This window comes from Salmo salar, chromosome 21 (genome assembly GCF_965601325.2).
Source record: "Salmo salar chromosome 21, fSalSal1, whole genome shotgun sequence".
Taxonomy (NCBI): domain Eukaryota; kingdom Metazoa; phylum Chordata; class Actinopteri; order Salmoniformes; family Salmonidae; genus Salmo; species Salmo salar.
In genome coordinates this window covers 43,670,092-43,690,411 of record NC_138311.1, presented here as the reverse complement: position 1 = coordinate 43,690,411, position 20,320 = coordinate 43,670,092, and the positions used below count along the sequence as shown (strand labels likewise).

General features: G+C 48.0%; 1 protein-coding gene and 1 non-coding gene across 5 annotated transcripts in view; one reads left to right on the top strand and one right to left on the bottom strand.

Annotated features, from left to right (window-relative positions):
• The window catches only part of LOC106582371 (DNA-binding protein SATB2), a 102,400-nt gene extending 89,121 nt beyond the window's left edge, over positions 1–13,279 (top strand). For 2 of the 4 annotated variants that reach the window (XM_082967199.1, XM_082967197.1), the window contains exons 11-13: positions 652–804; positions 1,947–2,141; positions 10,512–13,279. In XM_082967199.1, the coding sequence (XP_082823325.1) occupies positions 652–804; positions 1,947–2,141; positions 10,512–11,201 (1,038 nt within the window). In that variant the 3' untranslated portion in view covers positions 11,202–13,279. Of the gene's footprint in view, positions 1–651; positions 805–1,946; positions 2,142–10,490 lie in introns of all 4 variants that reach the window. The other 2 variants (XM_082967198.1, XM_082967196.1) reach the window with 1 other exon arrangement.
• trnai-uau (transfer RNA isoleucine (anticodon UAU)) lies at positions 2,651–2,746 on the bottom strand. Its single transcript has 2 exons — positions 2,707–2,746; positions 2,651–2,686 (listed from the first exon to the last, which is right to left on the bottom strand). It is a non-coding gene; the product is annotated as a tRNA-Ile (tRNA).
• Positions 13,280–20,320: the final 7,041 nt, after the last annotated feature.

Here is a 20,320-nt window from a genome sequence, read left to right as displayed (position 1 = left end):
GACTCTAAAGAAAGAGTTCTGTACCTCTCTTCACATGTTTACAATGGAGAAACAGCCTTTAACCTGTTGTCATAGTAACATGTGCTAGAGAGAGGGTCACTTGGTTTTGATATACTTCCCAACTCCACACAGCCTTATAGGACCATCACAGATACCATACTATGATGCCATACCAGGGCAAACAAGTATTCTCTCTGTTCGGCATCATCATTACTCTGTCTGTACATATTTATCTTGATGCCATAGTTTATACTTGGGAACGTCAGATTACTAGTCTGGACCTGCACAGATAACTTCAAAGTCTTCGAAGAGAACATAATGAGATTAAATACAGGGTAATTCAAACAGAGATTAGAGTACAAAGGAGAGGAGAGAGAATGGCTTAATGACTTTTCATCTGTATACATTCTCCATGTCGGAAACATGTACATCTATGTGTATAATGTGTGTAAAAAAACTAAACGTAAACTGATCATCAACTGATTACCCATCATGCTTAGTTAAAACCTTTGGTCCTTGGTGTGGTGACATGTGCACTGGAGTTGGCAGTGTTACCCACTCAGCCAAACTCTGGTACAACTTCATGGTTAGATAACAGTTTTTTTCTCTGTGGACCCTCTCTCCCTGGTCTCTATCCCTCCTCCCCTCCAGCCCAAGCCACCAGGCCCCAACCCAGACCTGCCCCTGAAGCTGGAGTCTCTGGTCAACATCACGTCAGGTATCTATGATGAGATCCAGCAGGAGATGAAGAGGGCCAAAGTGTCTCAGGCACTGTTCGCCAAGGTGGCTGCCAACAAGAGCCAGGTGAGAGGCCTGTTTGACCCATGACATAGTTCCTATCCTGCTACAATGTTCCCAATCTATTGTGCCATAGTGTGTCCCTCTGCTTGAGGTAGAAGTGGCCCTTAACATCTAAGATCCCATTACCCAACTCCAAATCCTAACCTTAACCATTAAGGGAATGGAAACACATCTGGCCCTTGTCAGGTGGGTATGGGCGGCTTCTCTACCTCCTCCTGTCCCTGTGATGGGGGTGGGATGACCTTCTTCCCCAGGCTGTTGTGTCAGACTGTCAGTTAACTTCCACACCAGTAGATAAGCAATAACAGACAGACAGACAGACAGACAGACAGACAGACAGACAGACAGACAGACAGACAGACAGACAGACAGACAGACAGACAGACAGACAGACAGACAGACAGACAGACAGACAGACAGACAGACAGACAGACAGACAGACAGACAGACAGACAGACAGACAGACAGACAGACAGACAGACAGACAGACAGACAGACAGACAGACAGAGGTAGCTGAGCCAAATACCAACCTGGGGAAGAACTGATCGACACTGGAGATCTCTCATACTGCTGGGAAATTACATGTGATACCTGTGCTGCATATCTCTCAACCCCACCCTTAACCCCCCCCCCGAACCCCACCCTTAACCCCCACCCTTAACCCCCCACACCCACACACACACTGTTTAGAGCACATGAAGAGATGGTGCTGCAGCATGTGAGTCACTCAGTGAGAATGGATATCTACAGCAGGGACACTATTGTGTGTGTCTACGTGTGTGTGTGCGTGCGTGTGTTTGTGGCAGAGTGGCAGGTTGTGTGGTGATCAAGCTGTGTCTCCCAGGTTCAGGGGTCTGGGGGTCCGGGGCTGGCTGGGCTAGGCTGGGCTGGGGGTCATGGCTCACTGCACCCATCTGCTGCAGCTGAGAGGAGAGAGGGATGATGAGAGAGGTGGAGAACTGATCAGGTTATAAACACTGCATGCTGGTGGAGTCTGGATGCACACAACAGCTGGTGTGAAAGACTGGCCCATTCTAGCAGAGATAATCAAATATTTTCCGTCTCTCTCTCTCCCCCCCGCTCTCCCTCCCTCCCCTCCCTCCCCTCCCTCCCCTCTCTCTCTCTCCCCACCTCCCTATCTCAGGGCTGGTTGTGTGAGTTGCTGCGGTGGAAGGAGAACCCTAGCCCAGAGAACCGTACTCTGTGGGAGAACCTGTGTACCATCCGGAGGTTCCTGACCCTGTCCCAGACAGAGAGGGACATGGTGTATGAAGAGGAGTCAAGGCACCACCACAGTGACAGGGTCCACACTGTACTACACCTGCCCCAAGACCCACAGGTGAGACCAGCCGATCTAGGATCAGTTAACCTAGCCTGCATACTAACCTTAGTGCTATGGGTCTGCACTATCCATCCCTATGTGAGTACAGTTTTATCCAGCATAGCACTATTTATTTTTATTTTTATTAAAACAATTTAAAATAAGAAATGATTTGAGCAGGAAAGATAATACAATCGATACATATGAGACAACATCAATGTGGAGTAGAGAACAGAGACCCCAGTCACATATTCATAACAACAGAGATCCCAGTCACATATTCATAACAACAGAGATCCCAGTCACATATTCATAACAACAGAGATCCCAGTCACATATTCATAACAACAGAGATCCCAGTCACATATTCATAACAACAGAGATCCCAGTCACATATTCATAACAACAGAGATCCACACCAAAAACATGTTTAGACACCTACATTTACGTCATTTAGCAGACACTCTTATCCAGAGCCACTTACAGTAGCGAATGCATACATTTCATTTCATGCATTTTTTTGTACTGGCCCCCCGTGGGAATCGAACCCACAACCCTGGCGTTGCACACACCATGCTGGCGCTATAAACACCATGCTCTACCAACTGAGCCACAGGGAAAGCTATGCATATAGCATCACACACAGAGGTACAGTAGTCCATCCTTGCTGATTAAATTGACTTTCTCCAATGCCAGCCAGGGTCATTATTGGATGGAATACCTTTCTACCTCCTTCTGTCCCTGTGATGTGGCTCGGGTCAGTCAGAGGGGGTGGCTGGGGTCAGTCAAAGGTGATGACCCTCTACCCCAGGCTGTTGTATCAGACCGTCAGCAATAGATAAGCAATACCAGACAGACAGACAGAGGTATCTGAGCCAAATACCAACCTGGGGAAGAACTGATCGACACTGGAGATCTCTCATACTGCTGGGAAATTACATGTGATACCTGTCCTGCATATCTCTCAACCCCACCCTTAACCCCCCCCCGAACCCCACCCTTAACCCCCACCCTTAACCCCCCTCAACCCCACCCTTAACCCCCACCCTTAACCCCCCTCAACCCCACCCTTAACCCCCACCCTTAACCCCCACCCTTAACCCCCCTCAACCCCACCCTTAACCCCCACCCTTAACCCCCCTCAACCCCACCCTTAACCCCCACCCTTAACCCACCCCTCAACCCCACCCTTAATCCCCACCCTTAACACCACCCCTCAACCCCCACCCCAAACCCCACCCCTCAATCCCACCCTTAACCCCCACCCCTCTTAACCCCCACCTCTCAACCCCACCCCTTAACCCCTACCCCTCAATCCCACCCTAACCCCCACCCCTCAACCCCCACCCTAACCCCCACCCCTCAACCCCCACCCTTAAACCCCCCCTGAACTCCACCCTTAACCCCAACCCTTAACCCCACCCCTCAACCCCACCCCTCAACCCCACCCTAACCCCCACCCCTCAACCCCACCCTTAACCCCCACCTCTCAACCCCACCCCTCAACCCCACCCTTAACCCCCACCCCTCAATTCCACCCTAACCCCCACCCCTCAACCCCACCCCTCAACCCCCACCCCTCAATCCCACCCTAACCCCCACCCCTCAACCCCCACCCTTAACCCCCACCCTTAACCCCACCCCTCAACCCCACCCTAACCCCCACCCTCAACCCCACCCCTCAATCTCACCCTTATCCCCCACCCCTCAATCTTACCCTTAACCCCCACCCCTCAACCCCACCCTTAACCCCCACCTCTCAACCCCACCCCTCAACCCCACCCTTAACCCCCACCCCTCAATCCCACCCTAACCCCCACTCCTCAACCCCAACCTAACCCCCACCCTAACCCCACCCCTCAACCCCACCCTAACCCCCACCCTAACCCCCACCCCTCAAACCCCATCCTAACCCCCACCCTCAACAAACACAAACACTGTTTAGAGCACATGAAGAGATGGCCTTGCTGATTAAATGGACTTTCTCCAATGCCAGCCAGGGTCGTTATTAGATGGAAATCACTGAGGACACACATGCATTATGCATTAAAACTGAACATATGTGCATACAGGGCCATTCTGTGGTCACACAGTAATATCAGGATTACCATGTGGACAAAGGTACAATGGCCAGGTTTTTCTCCCCCTCATTCCTCCTCTCATTTTAATTGATTTATTCTTAGTTATAATTAATAATTCTCAGTAATAACTACAATATTGAAAGGGTGATACCTAGTCAGTTGTACAACTGAATATATTCAACTGAAATGTGTCTTCCGCATTTAACCCAACCTCTGAATCAGAGAGGTGCGGGGGGCTGCCTTCATTGATGTCCACGGCACCCGGGGAACAGTCGTTGGTGGGGGTTAACTGCCTTGATCAAGGGTAGAATGCAGATTTTTCCACCTTGCCAGCTCGGGGATTCAAACCAGCGACCTTTTGGTTAATGGCCCAATGCACTTAACCGCTAGGCTACCTGCCTCTCCAGTGACCATAATATAAATGAATATGTTAATATTATATAAAGATATTATCAGTGAGGATCCAGTCATCTACACGGGAGTAAACAGACTGTTGTTGTGTTGTGGGGAGGAAATACCCCGTTAGGAGGGGGTAAGGGGATAGGGGGAAGGATGGGGACACACCCAGACACGTCAATTGTCAAGGTGAGACTACCCACCCACAGTGTGTCAATATCACTATGATACATCCAACACAGAACACGTGACCCACTCTACCAAACAAACACACACACAAGCACACACACACACACACACACACACACACACACACACACACACACACACACACACACACACACACACACACACACACACACACACACACACACACACACACACAACATCCCGCCTCCCTGCCTGTCACCACAGACAGACCACACATGTCCCAGCTGCTACACAGCTCAGTCACTCACTGTACACTATACACACACAAATACACTCACTGTACACTATAACCACACAAATACACTCACTGTACACTATACACAACCCCACACAACCCCACACAACCCCACACAACCCCACACAACCACACACAACCCCACACAACCCCAGACAACCCCACACAACCCCCCAAAACCCCACACAACCCCAGACAACCCCACACAACTCCACACAACCCCACACAACCCCAGACAACCCCACACAACCCCACACAACCACACACAACCACACACAACCCCACACAACCACACACAAGCACCTAACCCTAATTGCTCCTGTAAGTTGACTACAATGTACATTTAGAAAGGCTGACATACTGTACACACACAGATAGTCATACTCACCCTGATCAACCCCAGACAACCCCACACAACCACACACAACCCCACACAACCCCACACAACCCCACACAACCCCACACAACCCAACACAACCCCACACAACCCCAGACAACCCCAGACAACCCCACACAACCCCACACAACCCCAGACAACCCCACACAACCCCACACAACCCCAGACAACCCCAGACAACCCCACACAACCCCAGACAACCACACACAACCACACACAACCCCAGACAACCCCACACAACCCCACACAACCCCACACAACCCCAGACAACCCCACACAACCCCAGACAACCCCACACAACCCCACACAACCACACACAACCCCAGACAACCCCACACAACCCCACACAACCCCAGACAACCCCAGACAACCCCAGACAACCCCACACAACCACACACAACCCCACACAACCCCAGACAACCCCACACAACCCCACACAACCCCAGACAACCCCAGACAACCGCTGACCAAAAACAAAAAGACTCAAGGGTAATGAATTATGAATTTACCACTGCACTATAACATTTTAATTATGATCATGTCTGATCATGGCTTGTCCGATGTCTGAGCATGGCTGATCATATCTGATCATGGCTGGTCGGGTATCTGATCATGGCAGATCATGTCTGATCATGGCTGATCAGGGTGAGTATGACTATCTGTGTGTGTACAGTATGTCAGCCTTTCTAAATGTACATTGTAGTCAACTTACAGGAGCAATTAGGGTTAGGTGCTTTTCTCAAGGACACATCAACAGATGTTTCACCTAGTCGGCTCTGGGATTCAAACCAGTGACCTTTCAGTTACTGGACCTACGGTCAGGCTACCTGCCGCCCCATATCTACAGTACCATGTACTGTATGTGCTTGTCCATTAGATCCACAGGTGGCATTGTGTGTGTGTGTGTGTGTGTGTGTGTGTGTGTGTGTGTGTGTGTGTGTGTGTGTGTGTGTGTGTGTGTGTGTGTGTGGGCGCGTGCGTGCGTGCGTGCGTGCGTGCATAAGTGTGTGTGTATTCAGGCTGTGTGTGTCCTGTGTTACCCTACCTACTCAGCCCATTTCACACCCGTGGGGACAGCTTCACTTTTCTCCATGGCTGACCTGGCCCTGATGATGCTGGCTCTCTGGCTCTCCTCCCCAGCAGTACACACTCTGCTGCCCTGCTTATACCTCCATGTGTTGAGCAGTAAGTGCGTCCCTCTGCTAATTTGGCAGGCCCTGCCCTTATGAATAATTTCTCTATTGTTTTTGCTAAATTGAATTCGGCTGGGTAATGGGTACTGTGTGCTGCCTGCACCTCGGATTGAGACCCCACGAGTACTGGACTAGATAGTGAGCTGGCAACAAGCCCCCTTCTTTCTACACACATAAACTCTCTCTCTCTCTCTCTCTCTCTCTCTCTCTCACACACACACACACACACACACACACACACACCTATTCTTTCTGCTGCCCCCCTCTGTCTCGTTATGTAGTTTCATTCGTCTACACATGCTAACACTTTTATAAACCTATTGGTTCCTCTGATGGTCTAATTGTCAGTTTGAGGGGCTGAGTTCAGCTCTTAGCTCGGTAAACCACAGCCAGCTTAATGCTTTAATTGCTTTAATAAGTGGAAAGATTTCCACACACACACACTTGAACACACAAAAAGGTCATACAGTTTGCCAGCACACCCTCACAAACGCAGAAACACACACACACACACACACACACACACACACACACACACACACACACACACACACACACACACACACACACACACACACACACACACACACACACACACACACACACACACACACACACAGTGACTCATCCACTCCCCAGGCCTGGTGACACAGGAGAGAGAGGGAGAAGAAAAAACACACTGATTAACAGGAAAGGTGAAAGGTGAAGTCATGCAGAAAATCAACAGAAAACTGTATTTTCTGTCATTACATATTTATTTGTGTGTTAATGGTGTCTCCGGTGGCAGCAAACAGTCCCAGGCAGCATCAACACACACACAGACACACACACAGTGAAACACACACACACCACCCGTGGTCTGCCCGTGGCCCCAGGAGAACAAGCCCTCATTAAGGCTTTAGTCTGAATATTTCATGTACTATAATTATTTAATAGCTCTGCATCTCTGTAATTCGCCTTGATTTGTGTTAAAAAGGAAACCTTTTTCTTTAATGCAATGAACTTACAAGGGACTTCCGAGTGGCGCAGCGGTCTAAGGCACTGCATCTCAGTGCTAGAGGCATCACTACAGAACCTGGTTCGATTCCAGGCTGTATCACAACCGTCCGTGATTGGGAGGCCCATAGGGCGGTGCACAATTGGCCCAGCATGGTCCGGGTTAGGGTTTGGCCGGGGTAGGCCGTCATTGTAAATAAGGATTTCTTCTTAACTGACTTGCCTAGTTAAATAATTAAAATACAGCATTCCCTGGTTGCAACTGAAAGAAGGAAAAAATCAAGAGAGAAAATAGAAGAATATTGAATTATCCCACGAGGAGAACAACTTCCATCCAGAGTTGACAGTACTGTGTAGCTGTAAAGTGACTGATGTTTACAGTATCCCAACGGAGAGGTTGGTGGAGGGGTAGAGGCTCAGTTGGCGGGATGGAGGGGTAGAGGCTCAGTTGATGTGATGGAGGGGTAGAGGGTACAGAAATTGAGGGATTGGAGGGGTAGAGGCTTAACTGGAAGGGTGAAATGATGGAGGACAGAGGGGAGGGGAGGGAAGGAGGTTTCATCGCTTAGCAGGATTGGGGGTTGGAGTCATGTTGGCTTGGCACTGACTCTCTTCATGAGAGACTGGTGGTTGGGCTGACTGGTGATTCCTTAATCCAGAGCCCATACCCCTCGTGTGTTTGGCTAGGCTCTCTCCTGTTGCCACGGATATCATCATTAGTGCATGAAGGAGACCAGGCCTCTGTGTGTATGTCTGTGGATCCGTCTGTGAGAGGAGTAAAGAAATTACTGTCTTTGTGAGTGTGTGTTTGTTCCTGGTTGTGGAAGAGGGAAGGGCTTGTAACTCTTCGATGTTTCACTATCAATTTAAATATTAAGTGTTTCAATATCTCTGTGGGGGGGTTGCGTGCATGTGAGGTTGTGAGGAGTGTGTGGTCCAAAGGCGAGAGCTATTTTCATCCTGTATTTCTCTCTCTCTCCACCGCTGTCACCATTCTTCCTCTCTTTCTCAATCTCTCGCTTTTTGTGGTTGCTGTTTGTTTCACATAGACATTAAAAAAGATAATAAACAACAGAAAAGAGAGAGAGGAAAACATCACCCAATCTACACTCTTCCTGTAAATCACCCAATCTACACTCTTCCTGTAAATCACCCAACCTACACTCTTCCTGTAAATCACCCAATCTACACTCTTCCTGTAAATCACCCAATCTACACTCTTCCTGTAAATCACCCCAATCTACACTCTCCCTGTAAATCACCCAACCCACACTCTTCCTGTAAATCACCCAATCTACACTCTTCCTGTAAATCACCCAATCTACACTCTTCCTGTAAATCACCCAACCTACACTCTTCCTGTAAATCACCCAATCTACACTCTTCCTGTAAATCACCCAATCTACACTCTTCCTGTAAATCACCCAATCTACACTCTTCCTGTAAATCACCCAATCTACACTTTTCCTGTAAATCACCCAATCTACACTCTTCCTGTAAATCACCCAACCTACACTCTTCCTGTAAATCACACAATCTACACTCTTCCTGTAAATCACACAATCTACACTCTTCCTGTAAATCACCCAATCCACACTTTTCCTGTAACTCACCCAATCTCCTCCCTGTAAATCACCCAATCTACACTCTTCCTGTAAATCACCCAATCTACACTCTTCCTGTAAATCACCCAACCCACACTCTTCCTGTAAATCACCCAACCCACACTCTTCCTGTAAATCCCCCAATCTACACTCTTCCTGTAAATCACCCAATCCCCATACTCTTCCTGTAAATCACCCAACCCACACTCTTCCTGTAAATCACCCAACCCACACTCTTCCTGTAAATCACCCAACCCACTCTCTTCCTGTAAATCACCCAATCCCCATACTCTTCCTGTAAATCACCCAACCCACACTCTTCCTGTAAATCGCTACCCTCAAACAGCCCCCACAAGTGAAATCTGAGCAATTTGATGGTCTGGCCTGCCCTCAATATTATTTAAGTAATACCCTGTTATTATTGAGGAGGGAGAGAGAAAAGAGAATGACTATTATCTTTATGTGGGTCCTTTAATTTTAATGCACCACATATTTATAGTTTAGCATTCCAGAGCAGAGGCACAGTGACTGAGCGGGGGCCCGAGTCGTAAACCAGCGGGACAGAGCTACAGTATGTAATAGCTCTCTCAGTATCCTGGCTCTCTGACACTCCTCTACCATCTCACAAGACAACTGGACAACAACACTGTCTCTAATCCCACTGACTCCCCTGGTCTGGCTTTAATAACCTCTCACCTTTACTAACCTTGACTCTGTCTCACCCACCCTCCTTGACCTCTCCTTCTGCTCTTCTTCTCACCCCTCTGCCCCCTCACTCTTCTTCTTTACTGTCTTCCCCCAGTCTACCAGCTATTCTTTCCTCTAGTGCCCATCTCCCCCAGTGTTGTTAATGATCAGTGGGTATTTGCGTAAGTCCAACCAGAGAGCAGACTGGAGACACGTCCCTCTCCACCTCAGCTGTTTATGTTCTGGCCCTGTCTGGTTAAACAGTGATGATGGTCCGTGATTGATGGCAGAGACGGTGGTTGTAGTTTTACTACGTGCTAATCTTACATCCAGGTCATAGGTCAAAGGTAGCTATAATATTGTCCATCTGCGATGGTATCTGAGCTATGAAGCACTGACTGGCTCTGTCCTGGGCTCAGCCAATGAGCACCGCTGTTAAACATGGCTCAGCCAATGGGCATCGCTGTTGTTAACCTAGTTGAACTTGTTGTTGGAAGACCTCTGACGCCTGTGGAATGGCTCTCTACTCTGTAGCTTTGATGAGGGGTCACTGATCCCCACTAATCAGTTGTACTGTTTTTCTCACCAGGCGCTGCACAGGCAACCCCCACAGCCCCTGAAGCACCACTCCCCCATGCGCGAGGACCCTGTGCCCACTCAGGGTAACGACGAAGGGTCACAGAACGTTGAAAGAGGTGGTGGTGGCGGTGGCTGCACGGGCGGCCCAGGAGTCGGTGGTTGCACGGTCGTTAAGAAGCCTCGGTCGCGCACTAAGATCTCTCTAGAAGCCCTGGGCATCCTACAGAGCTTCATCCAGGACGTGGGTCTGTACCCGGACCAGGAAGCCATCCATACCCTGTCAGCCCAGCTGGACCTGCCCAAACACACCATCATCAAGTTCTTCCAGAACCAGCGCTACCATGTCAAGCACCACGGCCGGCTGAAGGAGCTGGGGGAGGGGGCTGGCGGCGTGGACGTCAGCGAATACAGAGACGAGGAGCTCCTCTCCAGCTCAGAGGACCCTGAGTCCAGTGAGGATGGTCACGAGGAGATGTACCCCACTACTGAGAGGGAAGGAGGGGAGAGAGAGAGCAGCACAGCAGGGTCAGCCCCTTCCCTGGCCCTAGCCCCGGGCCAGTCTTCAGGGACCAGCATGGGAGCCATGGAGGAGAGCAAGGACAAGGGGCATTCTCATGGTCTGGGTGAGGGCCGAGCCAGCTCCCTGCCCCCTAGTAGCTCCTCATCCAGTCCCAGAGAACAGGCTGACTTCCAGAGATAGAGACCCAGAGACTAGATGAGACACTCGAAGAGACGGGCGGAGATAGAGAGACACGAGAGACAAAGAGACACGAGAGAGAGAGAGAGAGAGACGAGGGGAAGCGAATGGGAACAAGACACTGGGAGAGGGGAAGAGAGGCATAGATGAGACTCACTGACACACACACACAAATATACAGACAGAAGGGATCTTAAGGAGGGCTCGTCAAAGAGGGATTTCAGTGAAAATACAATTTGTTACCTCAGCAACAGGGATATGCCATGAAACAGCAGCCATGTGGGACAGTTAGAATAGTATGTTCACTGAACCAATAGACAGAGAGAAAACCAAACATACACATCTCACCCCTGTCCACAAGAAGAACTCGCCACATCAACACCACTCTTGAATTGAGCCAACCCCAAAATTCAGCTTCACTCTGTCCAATGACTACTCTCCCTAATGTCTCAACCGCACCCACATGCTGAGCACTTGTCCTTATTTCGATGCTGGGTCTTGAGTCAGGCCCCTAACTGACAGTCATAGACTGAATACTGGGGGCCTGCTCAGACCTCCACCATCCTGTGGTCCCTCAGCTCCAGATCTACAAAACTGGCTGCTGTGGCTGTCCTCCAACTCCTCCCCCTCTCCGCCCCTCCATGACAGGACCATTCTAGTCTTTGGTCTTTGACAGTGTTGGCAGTTTGAGTGGGTGGTTGGATAGTGGATAGGTGTTGGTTGGAGGTAGGAACAGTGGTATGGGGGGAATTCACCAATGATAAACAAATATGGTGTAAGTCCAGAATGGAAGCTTATGGTATTTTTTTGAAGTTGGAATCGCCCCTCCCATCCAGCTCCCGTTGCCAACCCTCAATGGTGCAACAACATCCCTATGCGATGGACCAGACCATCCCTCTAACGCCCTGCCCCATACCCCCTGCCCCCTAACCCCCACTCTAAATATGGTTCATTCTCTCTGTCACTGTACAGCAGTTATTACACACTAACCTAGTGTGTATGGCCACTGTGGTTTATGAGGACACTGCTAGCTGAACATATCATGGTTTAGGACATAAGAGAGGACAGCCTTGTGAGGACAATGAGGACCCAGTGGTGTACAAGGACACTCAGGATAACAGTTACTCTGGTCTGTCCTCTGTCCCTCCTGCATACCCAACCTCTCCCTGTGTGGAAAGAAACAGGGAGGGGCACAACAGAACGGAGATTCAGCAACCAATCGGGTATCTGCAATCAATCAGTCACTTTATGTGCACTAGCCCACCCCTTCACTCTTCCTCTCTCTTTCCCCATCCCTCGTTCCCTCCCTCATTCTCTCTCTCTATAATTGGTGCCCACAGTGTCCCCTTCCACCACACCTACCCACATGTAACTTCTCCACCATATTTATTGCTATCTTTATCCATGATTATCATTATCATTATTGTTATGGTTGTTATTGTTGTTATTGCTGTCATAGCTGTTTATTTTTTACTTCTATTTTCATGCTTGTAATATTGGCTTTCTGAGCACCATGGTTGTTTTGGTAACGAGAGACGTTTTTGAGACATGAGAAACACACATTGCCGAACAAGAGCAGAAGAAAACCAGAAAAGAAGCAGTTACTGTAACGTTTATCGAGTAGAAATCCTGTCATGCTGTGCTAAGCAACTCACGTGTTCTTCCAAAGAGAGACGGACATTGGCTGAAACGGGAGTGGAATCCAAAAAGTAAAGGAAACACAGCGAATAAACGGAGCTTTTGCTACAGCTGTTAACAATCTGACATGTTTGGAGCCTTTGGAAAACACAGCAGGCTTGACCTCTGTGTGTTATGTACAAGTGTGTGTACAGTTCAGTACAAATCCTTATCTGAGAGCGGGTACTTATGTCGAAGGATGCATCCCAAAGAGAGCCCTATGAGCCCTGGTCAAAAGAAGTGGACTGTATAGGGAATAGGGTGGCATTTGGGGCACAGACAAAGTAACAGAGTAACCATTATTTACCTGTCTGACTCTAGGCAGCTGCTACGTGAATGACCTGTCTTGTACTGTAATTCATTAATTAATCAATCATACAATACATTGTGTTATATCGCTATGATTCTGTCAATCTTTATGATTCAGGGTTAAATCTTGTTTCTGTATGTCAAATGCCATGTGATCCAATGACACGCCACACACATAGAGGACCGTCACATCCATCAGAGAGGGAATACCAAGCCCTGACCCAGAACAAGTATTTTCTCTCTCACACACACACACACACACACACACACACCACACACACACACACACACACACACACACACACACACACCACACACACACACACACCACACACACACACACACACACACACACACACACACACACCCTGCGAGCGCGCAGAGGGACTGTGGCTAGCCCTGCATTTCTCCAAGCCAATCAATTAGAGGCCTCCCTAAAGCCTCATGACTGAGGTTTCTAATAAGAGGCAACGCACAGGGACTCACAGTAATTCACATGGAAAGGCTGCTGGCTGAATGGTTGGCTGGGTAGCTGGCTGAATGGTTGGCTGGGTAGCTGGCTGAATGGTTGGCTGGGTAGCTGGCCGAATGGTTGGCTGGGTAGCTGGCCGAATGGTTGGCTGGGTAGCTGGCCGAATGGTTGGCTGGGTAGCTGGCCGAACGGTTGGCTGGGTAGCTGGCCGAACGGTTGGCTGGGTAGCTGACTGAACGGTTGGCTGGGTAGCTGGCTGAATGGTTGGCTGAGTAGCTGGCCGAATGGTTGGCTGGGTAGCTGGCTGAATGGTTGGCTTGGTAGCTGGCTGAATGGTTGGCTGGGTAGCTGGCTGAATGGTTGGCTGGGTAGCTGGCTGAATGGTTGGCTTGGTAGCTGGCTGAATGGTTGGCTGGGTAGCTGGCTGAATGGTTGGCTGGGTAGCTGGCTGAATGGTTGGCTGGGTAGCTGGGTAGCTGGCTGGTTGGCTGGGTAGCTGGTCACACAGACCAATCTAGGACCAGGGCCATGTTCATTAGGAATGGTAAAATTAGTCTTCAAATGGAATATGAATATAAGCATTCTTATACCCCATCATATGTACATGTTGCCTGTGATGTTCTCATCTCTGGCCTTGTGTTACTGGCCCAGCTCTCCTTCAGGTTTTGTGAGGCAGAATAGAAATTGCCTCTCGCCCATTTGTGTCTTTCTGTCCCTTTTGGTCCTGTAAACCATTTGGGTCTGTGCTGTGTGATTGGTCCATCAATCAGGAGCCATTAGCAGCTATCCAGAGCCATGTGGTCTTTGTGTGACTGAATAAAGTAGCTCACCTGCAGGGTTATTGGGATTGCTCAGTGTGCTATTACCCAACCACACCACACTTACACCTGTCAGTCAAAGCTACTGCCCCGCCTCTGTCATTACTGGCTGGCCCGACTGCATACACACACACATGCATACACACACACACACACACACACACACACACACACACACACACACACACACACACACACACACACACACACACACACACACACACACACACGCACGGATGCAGGCGCACACACACTCAGGCACACACGCACGCACGCTCACACATACACAATGCGGTACCACTCCACACTAATGAGTCCCACAATCTGATGAGAGAGGTGGGGACCAGTCAGAGTCTGGTGTTTAACCTGGCGAGGAGGTCAAGCTCAGTATACCTCCTCCTCTCTCCTCCACCTCCTCTCTCCTCCACCACCTCCCTCCTCCACCTCCTCTCTCCTCTACCACCTCCCTCCTCCACCTCCTCTCTCCTCCACCACCTCCCTCCTCCACCTCCTCTCTCCTCCACCACCTCCCTCCTCCACCTCCTCTCTCCTCCACCACCTCCCTCCTCCACCTCCTCTCTCCTCTACCACCTCCCTCCTCCACCTCCTCTCTCCTCCACCACCTCCCTCCTCCACCTCCTCTCTCCTCTACCACCTCCCTCCTCCACCTCCTCTCTCCTCCACCACCTCCCTCCTCCACCTCCTCTCTCCTCCACCACCTCCCTCCTCCACCTCCTCTCTCCTCCACCACCTGCCTCCTCCACCTCCTCTCTCCTCTTCCTTCTCCTCCTCCACCTCCTCTCTCCTCTTCCTTCTCCTTCTCCACCTCCTCCTCTCTCCTTCTCCACCTCCTTTCTCCTCCTTCTCCATATGCAGAGTGTTGCTTGTCAAACAATCTAAGCAAATGTTCCTGATGAGCTGAAGGATCGGGGTCATGTGCCAATCCTTCTTTCCTCTTTTCAATCTCATCCCCCTCTCCTCCTCCTGACTGAGGACCAATCACAGCTCACGCTGTGGCACCAGGACCCCCTCTCCTCCTGACTGAGGACAATCACAGCTCACGCTGTGGCATCAGGATAATTAGACCTAAAGGATGGCACTCCATGGCTGACCTGAACAAGGTGAACACTTTCTCTCTGTGTGAGGTTGAAACCAGAACACTCAATCAGGAAAAGATAGACACACACTACACACACACTACACACACTACACAGCACTACACAGCCACACACACACACACACACACACACACACACACACACACACACACACACACACACACACACACACACACACACACTAAACAGACAGACACACTACACACACTATACAGATAGACACACACACACACACACACACACACTAAACAGACAGACACACTACACACACTAGACACACACTACACAGATAGACACACACACACACACACACACTAAACAGACAGACACACTACACACACACACACACACACCTAAACAGACAGACACACTACACACACTAGACACACACTAAACAGACAGACACACTACACACACTAGACACACTACACAGATAGACACACACACACTAAACAGACAGACACACTACACACACTACACACACACTACACAGACAGACACACTACACACACTAGACACACACTACACAGATAGACACACACACACACACACACACACACTAAACAGACAGACACACTACACACACTACACACACACTACACAGATAGACACACACACTACACAGCCAGACACACACACTACACAGACAGATACTACACAGATAGACACACACACTACACAGACAGACACTACATAGATAGACACACACACTACACAGACAGACACTACATAGATAGACACACACACTACACAGACAGACACTACATAGATAGACACACACACTACACAGACATACACACACTACATAGGCACAGACAGACACACACTACATAGGCAGAGGCACACACACACTACACAGACACACACTACACAGGCAGACACACACTCTCTCGTGAATAGACATACTCTCTCTCATGCTGTGATCAATCAACTTTTTGTTGCAGTTTGATTCAGTCAGACAGAGTGCAGTAAATTAATCCTGACCTCTTTAAGTTTTTCTTGGTTGTTTTTGAGTTGGATGGGGAAGGGGCAGATATTTCCTGTTTTGTTTTCTTGCAGTGCCTCTTGACTAAGCACAATGCTCCACCTTTATGAAACAATGCGTTCAGGCGGGTAACTCTCCTTTCTCAAACAATGAGTTCAGACAGGTAACACTCCTTTCTCAAACAATGCATTCAGACGGGTAACTCTCCTTTCTGAAACAATGAGTTCAGACAGGTAACTCTCCTTTCTGAAACAATGCACTCAGACTGGTAACTCTCCTGTCTGAAACAATGCACTCAGACTGGTAACTCTCCTTTCTGAAACAATGAGTTCAGACTGGTAACTCTCCTTTCTGAAACAATGCACTCAGACTGGTAACTCTCCTTTCTGAAACAATGCACTCAGACTGGTAACTCTCCTGTCTGAAACAATGAGTTCAGACTGGTAACTCTCCTTTCTGAAACAATGAGTTCAGACTGGTAACTCTCCTTTCTGAAACAATGCATTCAGACGGGTAACTCTCCTTTCTGAAACAATGCATTCAGACGGGTAACTCTCCTTTCTGAAACAATGAGTTCAGACAGGTAACTCTCCTTTCTGAAACAATGAGTTCAGACGGGTAACTCTCCTTTCTGAAACAATGAGTTCAGACGGGTAACTCTCCTTTCTGAAACAATGCGCTCAGACTGGTAACTCTCCTTTCTGAAACAATGCACTCAGACTGGTAACTCTCCTTTCTGAAACAATGCACTCAGACTGGTAACTCTCCTTTCTGAAACAATGCACTCAGACTGGTAACTCTCCTTTCTGAAACAATGCACTCAGACTGGTAACTCTCCTTTCTGAAACAATGCACTCAGACTGGTAACTCTCCTTTCTGAAACAACGCGTTCAGACTGGTAACTCTCCTTTCTCAAACAATGCGTTCAGACGGGTAACTCTACTTAACTAATAGTTCTAATTCAGATGATCAGTTCTGCAGCCATCATTCCTTTTCTTCACCAACTTCATCATTGCCGACAATGTGAATCAGAATTTCTGTCTTTGTACTTTTTGCATTCCGTGTTTAATCATGCCAGTTATCACTAAGTGATCATTAAAATGTCTTATGTGCATTAATCTTGAGGTTCTTGTGTTTTTGTTTTACTTTCTTGTCGATATTTTATTTTTCAAATTGCTGTCGTTGTTTAAATAAAGTGCATCCAATGAAAATACTTTTGTGTCCGTGTTCTGAGCATGGATTCATCTGGATGAGCTCCGTAGTTTATACCATCCTTGGAACAGAGTATTGTCAGTTCTTCAAAGCTAGTATTTCATTGCCTGAAGACTCAAACTGAATTTCTCCGCTGCTCTGTGTTCCCTACATATTTAGTCTGAGACTGCCATCGTTGAAATCATTTGTGGTGACGTCAAAATGAGAGGTGTTGGACAAAAGAAAGTCATCAGTGAATAGATCAACTCTAACCAATCAAAGTATCAAATCCAATGGATGGATTTTCTAAATGCCGCTTTACCCACGTGTTCTGGCTTGGCCCAATCCAACGGTTTCTGGGACCAATCGGACGGTCTAGAATGGATTTCCATTCTAAAAGGGAGGTACTCCAAAAAGAAACTAACTTCCATGGGCATGGTGTAGGGTTTGGCCAGAGCAAGGAGTTTGGGTAGCCGGGCAAAGTATTCGAGAGTGTTTCGCCTTTAGAACTAAACAATGCTATGATATAAAAGGCTGGATGAGGTCTGGTGGAGGAGGAGGTGGGGATATGAAGACTTTGGGCAAACCTTGGTGTGGTCACAGGAACCAAATACTGTTTCATGTGTACATAAAGACAATTAAGACCATTTTGGGGTGGAATTGACTGGAAACAGTCCATCGATGATAACAATGTAACTCTCCTTGTTTATTCTGTAAAGGAATACTTCTTAGAAAAACGTTTGCATCATGTAGGAGTACGCCGTGGGTGTTCCAAAGTGGAATTACTAACTAAATCTGTCCGTCGCCAGCTCTCTCTAGATTGGCAGACACATTACAGTTCATGCTCTCGTTGAATTAATCACACTCATTAGACTAGAGGAGACCATTATTCCTGTTATGTAACTTGACCGATATGAGGCTTTAAGTATGAGGCATCGGGGTGGCAGGTAGCCTAGTGGTTAGAGCGTTGGGCCAGTAACCAAAAAGTTGCTGGATCGAATCCCCGAGCTGACCAAGGTAAAAATCTGTTGTTCTGCCGCCGAACTAGGACGTCATTGTAAATAAGAATTTGTTCCTAACTGACTTGCCTAGTTACATTATTATTATTTATTTTTTAAGTAGCCACCAACTTGGAATTAATGTGAGATGTAGTGATTAAGACCCTGTGACCGAAAGCATTTTCTCCACTAATAATCCTGTTGAAACTGTGTGTACCAAGGTATCACTCCTGCCCCTATTCCAAATGCAGCTTATTGTCATGAATGTTGTTCTGGAGGCAGGTCTGCAGAGTGGTCACTACCTGGCACAGCCACTAAGTCATAAAATCTGATTTTAAACGTAACCCTAACCTTAACCACACTGCTAACCCTAATGCCTAACCCTAACATTAGCCACACTGCTAACCTAATCCCTAACCTTAAATTACGACCAAAAATGTAATTTTTGTTTTCATGCATTTTTACAATATAACCAATTGACCTCAGTCTCCTCCTCCCCTCTCCTCACCCTTCTCCCCCCATCCCTCTGTTATTCCACTCCCCAGCTTTACGTTGCTGTCTATCTGTCCTCTAGGTTCCTCTGGTTTTCATTCAGCGGCAGCTCCCCAATCTCCTAATTCAACTCATTATTCGCTCAATTGGTGGGCTTTAACCCTTTGGGCCGCAGGTTCTGAAGCTGGTTGTCATTAGCAAGGGGATTTACTTCGGCAACGAAGGGAAACGGCGATGGCAGCGGGGTAGGGAGTTGTCGGAGTGAAACTGTTTGGGAAATGAGGAGACAGCAGTGTCACAGCATGGCGATGGCCAGACCACCCAGAGATCTGTGGTTCTATTCTGCTGTATTCTATAATCCTCTACTCTTTTCATGGATATATCTCCCTCTCCAATTTCAATTTAACGGCTTTATTGGCATGGGAAACATATGTTAACATAATAAACAATACAAATGTACATTAAATATTACACTCACAAAAGTTCCAAAATAATAAAGACATTACAAATGTCATATTATGTGCAAATAGTTAAAGTACAAAAGGGAAAATAAATAAACATAAATATCACTCTCAAATGTTGTTTTTTGCCATCATTGTAAGCCTGCCACACACACACACACTATACGATACATTTACTTAACATAAGAATGAGTGTGAGTTTTTGTCACAACATGGCTCTTGGGAAGTGACAAAGAGCTCTTCTAGGACCAGGGCACAAATAATAATATAATAATAATCTATAGTTATGCTCTTTATTTAACCATCTTACATATAAAACCTTATTTGTTCATAAAAAATTGTGAATAACTCACCAGGGGTTAATGAGAAGTGTGTGCTTGAAAGGATGCACATAACTCTGCAATGCTGGGTTGTATTGGAGAGTCTCAGTCTTAAATCATTTTCCACACACAGTCTGTGCCTGTATTTAGTTTTCATGCTAGCGAGGGCCGAGAATCCCCTCTCACATAGGTACGTGGTTGCAAAGGACATCCCCGTCTTAACTGCGCGATTTGCCAAGGCAGGATACTCTGAGCGCAGCCCAATCCAGAAATCTGGCAGT